This window comes from Brachyhypopomus gauderio, unplaced genomic scaffold (assembly GCF_052324685.1).
Source record: "Brachyhypopomus gauderio isolate BG-103 unplaced genomic scaffold, BGAUD_0.2 sc110, whole genome shotgun sequence".
In the NCBI taxonomy this organism is placed as follows: Eukaryota; Metazoa; Chordata; class Actinopteri; order Gymnotiformes; family Hypopomidae; genus Brachyhypopomus; species Brachyhypopomus gauderio.
Window position 1 is genome coordinate 256,228 of NW_027506931.1, and position 12,325 is coordinate 268,552.

The window sequence follows — 12,325 nt, forward strand, 5'->3', positions numbered from 1 at the left end:
GAAGCGATCACGCCAAGTCTCAGGGAAAAAGGATGGTTTAATAGAAAGTGTGCAAACCTAAAACCCGTGCACTATCTCCAAATTAAGGATATAATGACCAGCGGTCAACTGGTACAAAGACAAGACATATATAGGCAAACAAACGACCCTCAGGTGAGACGGATCACGGGCTCCGCCCACCTGAGGGACGCACATGACGTCACCAAACAACAACAACAACAACAGCCGCTATGGACAGGCGGCCGGTAGGGGACCGCCTCACCGTGACACAGTATATCAAAACAATAAAATACTGTTATGGCCATTACTGCTTGCTTTTATTTATGTTTAAATAAAATCAAGCAGTAATTTTTGTCAATATCAAGCATCATATTTATGTTGAAAGTACAGTTGCACACACATGGAATTTAACTGTGAAATTTGTGTGTGTCAATCAGAATAAAGACAAGTAGAACACAATAGGTAAAAATGTAGTGAGTGTTGGTCAAAATGGTTAGTAGTGGTAGTAGGATAGATAATATAATAGTAATTGATTTAAGATGTGCAATATAGTCACAGTTCATATCAGTGAGGAACTCAGATCTTGTTGATAAGGCTCTGCAGTAGGCCTCAAACTCAGCTTGTAGCGAGAGGTTTTAATACAGACCTCAGCTTCATGCCAGAGAGGAGTATTCTCAAGATGTCATGCTCAAGGTTTTAAGGTAAGCAGTGATCTGGAAGCAAGTCCCAGAGGAGGAATTTCAGCTTCTCACCCTCTCAGCAGAGCAGATGATATGTTGTAGTCTGCCCTTGTGCTTGGCAGTAGCCGTGTACCAGATTGAAGAGGTGAGTATGGACTCGATGATCTCAGTGTACCATGAGCAGCTTTCGTAGGTTGAACTTCTTCAACCTCTGCAGGAAGTACATCGTTTGTTGTGCCTTCTTGGTGAAGTAGCAGATGTTCTGCTCCTACCTGAGATCATTGGAGGTGATGGTGCCCAAAGTGAAAATATTCCACATTCACCCAGAGTGATGGGACAGGTGAGGTTGAGAACTTTCTGAAGTCAACAACCATTTCTATTGACCTTAAAGCACTGAACTCCATGTTGCTTTAGCCACACAGATTAGCCTCATGAGAGTGGTGCCATCAGCAAATTTCAGGATTTTGATTTACTTGTGATTGGAAGCACAGCTGTTAGTATACAGAGTAGGGGTGGGAGGACACGGCCTTGTGGGGAACCTGTGCTGGTGGTCTGGGAGTCTGAGACTTGTTTTGCCAGCTTCATGTGTTGCTTCCTATCAGTTAGGACGTCTGTGATCCGTCTACAGATGGTGTCAGGTGCATGCTGCTGACAGGGCTTGTCGTGCAGCACAGCTGGCATGATTAAAATTTAAAAAATGTATTAAAAATATATTAAAAGCAGAGATGAGGATTATGGATTCTAGAGATGTGGCAGTATCACGGCAAATATTTAAGCCTAACATTTACTTGTAGTATTAATCAGAGTTGTATAATCCAGGTTCAGAAAGTAAAAGTCCTCACCAGGATTTTGCTCAGGCTTCCTGGATTGTGTTGATTCCACTAATTTTACCTGGATTCCACTAATTAGAAAATCTAGCAAGCTTGAGCAAAATCCTGGTGAGGACTTTTACTTTCTGAACCTGGATTATACAACTCTGGTATTATATGCAATTATATTATTCTTATTGTATGTGTGTCACGTATAGCTCAGCCCTCCAGCTACTACTAGCACTGCCCCGACAGTCCAAATCAGTCCACCAGTTGATTGTGACGGGCGAGGACTGCAAACGAAAAAGGAAGCAATCACGCCAGTCTCAGGGGAAAAGGAGGATTTAATCGATAATGTGCACCTGTGACACAATCCAAATGAAGGATATAATGACCAGCAGTCAACTGGTAGATAAGACATATATAGACAGACAAATGACCCTCAGGTTTGGGGGATTGTAGTAAGCCCACCTGAGGAACAAACACCAACTCAACAACAGGACAACATGAAATACTGCCACTGTGGAGGCGGCCAGCAGGGGGCCCCATATGTGATGTTGTCACATATTTATAAGTGTCTTTAATTACGGTAGTTTGAAGCTTAAAGCATACTTCTATCCACTAGTATATGGTATTAACTAAATGTACTGTCATGTACATGTACAATGAATAAAATATAATGTTAATACAACATTTTAGAATATCACAGACCAGAATAGCACACAGTATCTAGCAAAATACTGTATATAATTATCTAGCAGTATAGCATGGAGGAACATGTTTTGTGGTGAATCAGGAATTGCTTTTGCATCCTGTGTACACTTCAGAAAGAAACTAGTCAGTATAGAAGAAACCAGAGAACATATAGATGGGGTCAGTGTAAAAACACCAGAACGCAACATGGTAACAAAAATGGTTATGTAGCTAAGCAATATATTGTTGAGTTTGCAAAATATGGTTTATGAACCAAATTAAATTTCACCACACAATAAGAAAGTAACAGTATACCAGGCCTTTGAAACAATCCATAATTAACTTTTGTAGTGTGGGGGTTTTACTTAGTTTTTCTTAATTTTGTTACTTACTTATTTAATTTATTTTATGTTTGTATATGTTATGCATTTTATGTAAAACTTTCCTATTTTTTTTGATTGTCTTGTATATTTTATTTCTTCTTTATTTTTTACATTTATTTTTAGAGTGCTAAAGAACTTTGGAGCAAGGGCTCAAAAAAGTGCTATAGAAATAAATTTACATTTACATTTATATACAGTATTGCAATAGTATACATTTAATATTCCTTCACTCTGTCAGCTTTCTTACATGCTCTGATAGTGTGAGTTTACAGCCATTCACACTAATAGCTTTGGCCAACAACCATTCACACATGCAGGAATCACAATGACACACTCAGCATCTGTAACCTCACACGTAAATGGGAGTGTTTAAGAGTGAAGGATGTTTACAGATTACTGCCACCATCTGTCACCTACTGCTGCCCTCAGCATCACATAGTGTGCAAATCAGCATCTTTTAACACAGTGCTTTATATTCTCGCCTGATCTACAGTCAGAATAATTAAGGTTAAGTTCCATTCTGTCCGTTTTATAAACATTTGTGCCAAACTGATCTCAGATCAATCCCTAATTGCTCTGCTTATCCGTGTTCACCGCTCCACAGATAAATGAAGACTGCTCTGGAGTCTTGAGTAACTCCAGGTGGAAAAGTGAATTAGCTTGGACAAACACCCAGCGTGTCTAATGTGGCGTGCGTGATCGGACAGCCACTTAGCGGCAGTGGAGTACCCCCAGTTTTTCCGCTGAGACGGGCAAACGGCGCTTAGCTGTGGCTGTTTAAAGGTGCAGGAGGACCTCCACTCGTCCCCAAGCATCTCTCCTCTCAGAGCTTCTCACCACTTCTTCACGACTCCTCTGTCTACTAGCGCAGGTAAGACAGTGCCTCGCATCTCCACACAGTTCTTGTCCACAGGTAAGAGAAATGCAAACCACCATAGTCCATCCAGCACCTGTTCTAGGCTGTAGTTGAGCTGTAGGTGAACTGTAGATCATTTACCTGTGTTTTAAACTTTTAAATTGGTTTTATTCTGAACTTTCCACAATGCTCTCAAAAGAATGAAATGTATCTCTTACAATAGATTAGTTCCAGTAATAAAATATACACAATGAACAATGATAATAAGAATCATTTTTACAGAGAAAAACATTCTCTTACCCCCATGGTGTGGTCTAATCTCATGGTGTTCCCTCCCTCCAACCCCTCCATCCCTCTATCCCCCTCCACCCTTCAAACCCTCCATCCCCTTCCACCCTTCTATGCCCCTCCTCCCCTCTGGCTCAGATCATGGCCCCGTGGATCCAGGCTGGTGCTCTCCTTCTTCTGCTGGCATTGTCCACCGCAGAAGCCAACCCTGCCGACCTCCAACACCTGTGCGGATCTCACCTGGTCGACGCCCTCTATCTAGTCTGTGGCGAAAATTTCTTCTTTCACAACCGCAAGAGAGAAGTGGACTCACTGCTGGGTAAGGAAGATGCAGAAACTATATCAAATGAATGGATGCAAGAATGTTCAGAAGAGAAATAAGTACGTATGCACATTTGTGATGATACATTAGATCAGGAGTGGCCAACCTGCGGCTCGCGAGGCACATGCGGCTCTTTGCCTGGTTTCATGCGGCTCCCCAGCAATCTGTGCCGTGGCCCGGTTGTGTCGTGGCCCGGTTACTTCATCAGTTTTGAGGGCGACAGACTGCTACATCTTCGTGGTGCGCGGTTTGTTTACAATCTAGCGAGATGCTAAAAGAGGCATAGTGGTAAACGGGAGACTAGCGGCATGAAGTGACTGCTTTGAGTCTCGTTGGTGAGATGTGGTCTTCTGTCACACGTTTTGGAATAAACCACATACGAGGTGCAGCAAAGGCACCGCAGACGACTGAGGGAGCTTCAAAACTACTGCTGCTGTCTGTTTTCTTCTTCCTAAAGGTAACTGCAGGTGAGTAGCATTGTAATGAGTGTTGATAACGGAGTTTATCCACTTTTTATCTAGAAAACAACAGTTGCGTACATAACAGAGCTCGTAGTGTGCGCCCACCTCTTCCAACCGTGCCAAAGTCCTGAAGCATATCATGACTTATGTTTATATCGAAGTTTGTGTTCATATCACGCCTTATGTTTATATCGAAGTTTGTGTTTATATCACGCCTTATGTTTATATCGAAGTTTGTGTTTATGTTTTTTTAATGTGCTATTCGCTTAGCTTGAGTTCACCCCGGTAATTTGGTCAAACGCGCATGTGCGTGAAATGAAAACACCACTACCCAGTCAGGACAAGATCATTTCAATAAACAATTTGTGTCAAGTTTGTTCTCAAAATGGCAGGGAAAAAATGCACAGCAAAACAAGAAGAAGACGTTTTTAACAGAGTTGGCAGCCCCAGCCCGGCACCTGGTGACCTTGTGCCTTACTCAAGGACACCTCAGTCATGGCCTCAGGCCTTGGAATCGACCCAGGACCCTTTGGTCGCAAGACCAGTTCCCTAACCACCAGACCATAACTGCCCCCACATTGTTTGTGTGTGACAAATCTGAGCACAGCTGTGTGTTTGTGTGTGTGTGTGTGTGTGTGTGTGAGAGAGAGAGAGAGAGAGAGAGAGAGAGAGAGAGAGAGGAAGGGATGGATGATGTTCAAGCGTAACTCTTTGCTGTGGCTCTTGGTCTCTGACGGGTTGGCCACCCCTGCATTAGAGATTTTCCTTAGTTTTGTATTGATACAGTTTTGCCATATTTTACAGAAAACAGAAATATTCTAATACAGCAAATGAACTCACAGCCATTTGTGGAAGAGACAGAAAATACGGATTTGACTGCTTCATCTCTGAAGTGTCATGACGTCCTGCAGGTTTCCTCCCCTCCAAGGCTGGCCAGGAGGGCGAGATGGCCGAGTTCCCGTATAAAGAGCACGAGGAGCTGGTGAAGAGGGGCATCGTGGAGCAGTGCTGCCACAAACCCTGCAGCATCTTTGACCTGCAGAACTACTGCAACTAGAGAATCAGCTACGCCTTCGTCGACCGCACCACCAGCTACGCCTCCATTGACCACACCTCCAGCTACGCCTCCGTTGATCGCACCACCAGCTACGCCTCCCTCGACTGTGCCCCCTGCAATCACCTCCATCAGCCCAGAGCTGCCGTGCAAACAGAATTGGTTGGATTTGATTGTTTGTCCTTTTTTACATAGAAAATAAAATGTTGATAAATGAATTAATAGGTCTACATTTAGTCTTTTTACTTTTATTTTGTTTTGTGTTAAATATCTTATTTGGCTTTCAGCATATAGCTTATGTGTTTATATGGGAAAACCGAAAACATGGCACTGTTCGTTGTCACGGTACGGCGGGCCCCCTAGCCTCCATCCACAGCAGCAGTTGTTGTTGTGTTGTGTTCGTCCCTCAGGGCGGCGGGTCCTATGATCCGCTTCACCTGAGGGTCGTTTGTTTGTCTATATATGTCTTGCCTCTGTACCAGTTGACTGCTGGTCATTTTATCCTTAATTCGGATCGTGTCACGGGTTTTTGGTTTGCACACTTTCTTCATTAAACCCTCCTTTTTCCCTGAGACTTGGCGTGATCGCTTCCATTCTATTTTGCACTCCCTGCCCTTCACAGAATGACCAGCCACCCTTCGGAACCCGCCAGTCTCCTTTACTTTTTCCTTCGTTCATGGTAATGTCTCGTGGTAAGTGTTTGTCTGCATGTGTAAATATGTTGTTTGTGTCATTAGAGAGTGAGCTGGGTTGGTCTCTGCTCATCACAACGCGTTTAAATGTTTTTGTCTTGTGCACTTTATGTAACACGACAATGACTAGAGTCCGTGACCACTGTAATCCTCCTCTCTAATGAGACTGCGCGTCCCTCGCTTCATGCTCGTCCGTCGATAGTGTTTGTTTCTATGTGTATGTTAAATGTGACGACAGGACTGGAGCAAGCGAGAGTTTGCCTGCGCATAAATGTTGTTTGTATGTGGACGTGTGGACTGGAGTGCGCTGCTCGCGTGCATTTGATGTGTATTTGTGTGTAAATGTGACATTAGCCAGTGTGGCGTGTCACCGTACGTGGAGTTAGCACGTGAAGGTTTCCCGTCCGTTGTTGTTTGCACTGTCTCATGCGTGTTCGTTTTGTTCTAGCGTGTTGTGTGACTTGTTTTGTGTAATTCCACACATGCTCCTCCCCCTTGAATGTGTGTTGGGGGTTGACCAGTGGTGGTCCCGTGCCACGGAGTGTGGCACGCAGGGCGCAACTCCTGAGGGAGGCCCTGACCAGGAACATGGGGGGTTCTCCTAAGCCGGTGGGTGCCCCTTCCTTTCACTGTATGGGGGGCCTGCTTGGAGCCCCCAAAATAGAGAGGAGGACTGGGGTGTGCTGCGAGGAGGCAGGAAGCCCCCTGCTGAGACGGAGACCCCCCCCCCATGGTAGGGGGATCAGGGTAAGTGCGCGTATGTGTTTTGTGTTGGTGTGTGTCTGTGTGTGTGTTATGTGCAGGTGCTTCTCCCTGGCGGTGGATAGCGGCACTCCTGGACCTTGTGAGATCTCCCAAGTAGGCAGGAGCCCCCTTATGTGATGGGGTGACAGGAGCCCGGTCTTAAAGAGCCCCCCCTGGAGGGTGAGGGCTCCCCGGATGTGTGGGGGCCTGAGGGCTCCGGTCTTTTGCATACTTTTGTGATGGTGTGAGTACACCCACACACTACAGACGAAACTGGGAGCCGTAGCTTCTCATCCGCACAAGCTCGTGGGGTTCAGCGGCCGAATGCCGGTTAGGGCGTGAGGGCCCTGTGACGGACCGGGGCGTGGTTTTGTCTTGTTGATGGCCCAGTCAGTCCAGTCTCCCACCCAGGGAGGTGAGCTAATATACGTTTGTGTTTTGTGTTTCAACTCCTGGACTGCAGGGGGTGTGTCCCTGCCTTGTCCCCGCCTTCCTGCCCCTTCATGTTTTGTGTGCTGCCGCTGTGTGCTGCACAGCCGTTGGAGGGGAGTGCGCCTTGGTCGGGGTGACTGTCACGGTACAGCTGGCCCCCAACTGGTAGCCTCCATCCACAGCAGCAGTTGTCTTTTTGTTGTTGCGTTGTGTTCGTCCCTCAGGTGGCCGGGGCCTATGATCTGTCTTACCTGAGGGTTGTTTGTCTATATATGTCTTGTCTCTGTACCAGTTGACTGCTGGTCAGTGTAAATTTCATTGACGGATAATTTTTGTAATAGTTTTCGTCAACGAACCTGTTTTTCATGACAAAAACGAAAGGGATAAAAACGATAACAAAATTAATGGAAATTTTCATCAACGAATAAAAATGAGACGAAAATATTGGCCAGCGACGACATCCAATCAGACCTGATTTAGTTTTGTGAAAGGTAGGGATAAGTTAAGAAGAGATCCAACCGTAACTACTTTAGCGTACACGGCAAGGCGGGACAAACCGGGTAACCATCCAATCAGAACTAACGTCTTCACATCGCACAGAACCCGGGAAGACCATACCAGCCTGTCAACTGTGGTCACTCATGAAATTCAACTTGAAGTTTACTCGACAATGTCAGCAGGAAGAATGATGAGAGGCGATATATGGACACACTCCTCCTTTGAAACAAGACGGTGTGTAAACCATGTGGGACAATGATGTCAGGAAAAATACGACAAATGAAACGACATATGCGGGCTATGGAATTGCAGTTTTTACAGCACCCAGTTTTAAGTAGAATGTAATATGTATTGTTCATAACAAACTCCATATGTTTTTCAGGTAGAGCGGGCTTACTGGTCATCAATCTTTTGTTATTGTTATGCTCAATAACTATTAGTTCAGGTCAATAAAGTTTTTGTGCATATTGCACATACAAACAATACTATTCTGTAACTGGTTAATAAATATTTTGTGCAAGTGTATATAATGACTATTACACCATTTATATTTTAGTCAACTAAATTATTTTGATAATTAGTCGACTAAATTCTAATGATATTTTTTTGAGTAAAACTAGACTAAAGCCCTATCCGGACGGGATTAGTTTCTTAGGGGGTCCTGGGGTAATTTTCTCTTTTACGGGGGGTCCTCTGTGATTTTAATCCCGTCCGGAACGAGCATGTCTGTGTTTTTCTCAGACGTCCTCAGAGAAAATTACAGGCGGAATTGCCTACTGTTTTTCGCTGTACTCCGTGGTCGTCTGGTAATTTTAGTCCCGTCCGGATCCACATGTCTGAGTTTATACATGCAGACATCACCTCGCGTTTAATAAAACAGCTATATGTCCACTGCCACGCACCGTAGTTACACGTTGGGCGCGCGTTTTCACATGCTATCACGTGACAAGGCGATGTCATGTGACCGAGAAAGCCAAAAACTCACGGGTCCTCCTGTTTTTTCAATTGCTGTCCGGATGCAAGAGTTTTATCACTGAGTACAAGGGTGAAATATTTTTCACAGACGTCCCCCTGAGAAACTAATCCCGTCCGGATAGGCTTTAAACTAAAAACATGTCCAATGACTAAATTATGACTAAAACAAAATGACATTTTAGTCATTTTAAAAAAACTAAATCAAATATTGCTGTCAAAATTAACACTGCACCTGGTCATTATATCCTTAATTCAGATCGTGTCACAGGTTTTTTGTTTGCGCACATTCTTCATTAAACCCTCCTTTTCTCCTGAGACTTGGCGTGATCGCTTCCATTTTATTTCGCACTCCCTGCCCATCACATTCATGCAGCAAAATTAAGACAGACAATAAATAAATAGGTAAATAAACAAATAAATGAACACTGACAAAATGGTTATGGATAATCACCTAGATATAGTACCGTTGGACAAAGAGCACAGGAGGGCTGTAGATATAAGGCAATAATAATAATACTGGGAGAATGGATCTCCTTCATGGATCACCACCTTATCGTGGAGGAGGGGTTTGCGTGCCTACATGATTCTAGGAACTAGGTTGTCGGGGGCAATGCCCCTGGTAGAGTCTCCCAAGGCAAATTTGTCCTAGGTGATGCGCCAGACAAAGAGTGATCCAAAAGCCCCTATTGAATCTAGAAATAACAGGACCCAGATATCCTTGCCCATATCTGGGTTACTCTGAATCCAGGCCTGGGGGAAGGGCTCCTTGGCGAGCACCTGGTGACCGGGATTCTAGCACAGCCCAAAGAAGAAATGTGCGTTCACTCTCCCATGGGCCCACCACCTGTGGGAAACGATGCTTTGTGGATTGGGCGGTGCCCATGGCGTACTGATCCTGATTCTGAAATGTCAGTCAGAGTCAGAGCTTGTTTCAAATCATAATTTCACCCATAATTGGACCCTGCCAGGGCTGGACTGGGACAAAAAATCGGCCCTGGCATTTTTGGTTTAGACTGGCCCCTCATAATTAGCGGAGCATAACCAACTTGTAATTTATATATGTGGGGTACGACGTGGGAAAAAAATTACTGGTTAAAGTCATTGGATTCAATCTTAGCGTTATTATATCACAATCACAAATAATATAAATATTCTTTCTGTGACGGGCAGGGGTGAGCAACTTAAAAAGGAAGCGATCACGCCAAGTCTCAGGGAAATAGGATGGTTTAATAGAAAGTGTGCAAACCAAAAACCCGTGCATTGTTCCGAATGAAGGAAATAATAACCAGCAGTCAACTGGTACAAAGACAAGACATATATAGACGAACAAACGACCCTCAGGTGAGACGGATCACGGGTCCCGCCCACCTGAGGGACGAACATCACGTGACCAAAAACAGGACCGCTGCCGCTGTAACCGGGGGCGACCGGTAGGGGGCCCCCCACAACGTGACAGACCCCCCCCACCAAAGCCGCACTCCCCTCCGGATGTGCGGCTTACAGCGGCAGCACACAAAACACAACAAAGGGGCGGGAGGGCGGGGACAAGACAGAGACCCGTTCCCTGCCATCCTGAGCTGAAACACAAAACACATAAAAGCTCCTCGTCACAGGACGCAGACCAGGCAGGGACCCGTTCCCTGCAGTCCTGGAGCTGAAAACATAAAACACATAGGTTAGCTCGCCTCCTGGGCGGGACCCTGGACCAACTGGGCCGTCAACAAGACGATAACCACGCCCCGGTCGGTCACAGGGCCCTCGCGCCCTAACCGGCCTTAGGCCGCTTAAGCCCCACCGCTGTGTGCAGACCGGGAGCACATGGCCCAACACACGTCACAGGTGTGGATGTGTGCAGGCCGCCACACTGGGGTGCGGCCACGGCTTCCACCAACCACCTCCCGAACCTACCTCCTCGCTCGGAGCTGACCCCTGCCCTTTTCACTAGGGGTCACCCCAGACTCCTGGGGAGTGAACCCCTCCCGGGGCCGCTCATCTCAAGGTGGACTCCTCCACCCAACCCAGGAGCACCAGAGACCAGGGCCCTGGCAATCCGCATCAGGGACACGCTGGTCATCCCGAGCTTGAAGGGGAGGGTCTCCTCCTGGAGACCCCACTAGGTCCGGGAGTGCCGCAGTCCACCACCAGGAGCGACCTGCAACCAGTGTTGGATAAAGTATTAGAGACCCATACTTGAGTAAAAGTACAAGTACTCTATCAAAAAATTGACGAGTAGAAGTTGAAGTATTGTGTTTTGAATTAATTAAAGAAAGCCATCAAAGTTTGATTATCAATTGTTTTATATATCATTTACAAATCAAAGATGTCAAAGACCACAAATACAAGTGGTCTGTATGTACAAACAAGTAGCAACTTTAAAAACTGGGCTTAACACTTCGTACACAAAAAACATGACCTATGTCCCGCTAAGTCATAGGTTTGACGTTAATTTAGCTAAGAAAACGAGGTGTATTTTGGACTTAAAATTTGTCTGTCGGATTCTAAGGGTGAGCCTACTGCCCTGCGTTTACCCTCAATAAATGCCCTTACCCTATAAAAACACTACACTATAAAAATGGGCACATGATTAGTCAGCATGAAAAGAGACACGGCTTACTGTTGGTAAAAACACATCGGCTTTATGATTGCCAGCTAATGTTAAGTGAACACTGCAGCACGTCATGAACATAATTAGGTTAGTTATTAGCTAATTATGTTAGCTCAAGCTGGCGTGTCACCTGTACATTATATTTATAACTTTTATAAACTTTTATAATTATATTTATAAATGTGTTTCTTCAAGTTCGAAGGTGAATTTTTGAAGACAAATATTTCACACTCTTTAGGGAGGCAGAGATGGCACTTCATCCTATAGGAATTTACTTTCATTCCACCAAACACTGTCTCTAGGTAGGGCCAGGGTGGTCTCCTTCCTCACCCTCACCGCCACGATCACTCGATGTTGAAGGTGTGGAAGGTGCCAATATATGGACATTAAAACGCCATCAAGCTTATTATGCAGCACTTATGCAGCTATTCTGCTGTTACCAAACACAATACCATCTCTTTAATGAGATAAAAAGCAAATTATTTGGAATAATTTCGAGTATATGTGCATTTGTATAAATATAAATTAAGCTGAAGGTGCTGGAAAATACTGAAAATGGACCTTCAAAATTCCGTACAAGTGCATGAATTCCACCTTGTAACTTCGCACGCACAAAAATCGAGAGTTGCACGACCGCGTGCGTGGCCAACGCGCATGGAGCCACCGCAATTGCGTCATTTTTGCCGCGCGGACCCTTGCGGCAGTCACGACGTGTCAAGTGAACCTAGATTACGAAGCTCAAGTGTTCAGTGAAGGCAGCAGCAGAGTAAACGAGACGCGACCGGAGCATGCGCAGTTTTCTCATAAAACAGCCTGATCGCTTGATCCGGCGA

The 12,325-nt window shown here is 45.2% G+C and overlaps 1 protein-coding gene across 1 annotated transcript; it reads left to right on the forward strand.

Annotated features, from left to right (window-relative positions):
* Positions 1-108: 108 nt before the first annotated feature.
* LOC143497408 (insulin-like) lies at positions 109-6,112 on the forward strand. Its single transcript, XM_076993340.1, has 4 exons — positions 109-1,020; positions 3,170-3,436; positions 3,848-4,028; positions 5,404-6,112. Exons 3-4 carry the CDS (start codon positions 3,851-3,853, stop codon positions 5,547-5,549), a joined length of 324 nt encoding a protein of 107 aa, XP_076849455.1. The 5' UTR covers positions 109-1,020; positions 3,170-3,436; positions 3,848-3,850; the 3' UTR covers positions 5,550-6,112.
* Positions 6,113-12,325: the final 6,213 nt, after the last annotated feature.

What these genes read in the sequence shown, in the direction of transcription:
- LOC143497408 (XM_076993340.1), top strand. Translation starts at nt 3,851, where the DNA reads ATGGCCCCGTGGATCCAGGCTGGTGCTCTCCTTCTTCTGCTGGCATTG. An exon ending in AGAAGTGGACTCACTGCTGG is followed by an intron (nt 4,029 to 5,403) that starts GTAAGGAAGATG and finishes GACGTCCTGCAG; the next exon opens with GTTTCCTCCCCTCCAAGGCT.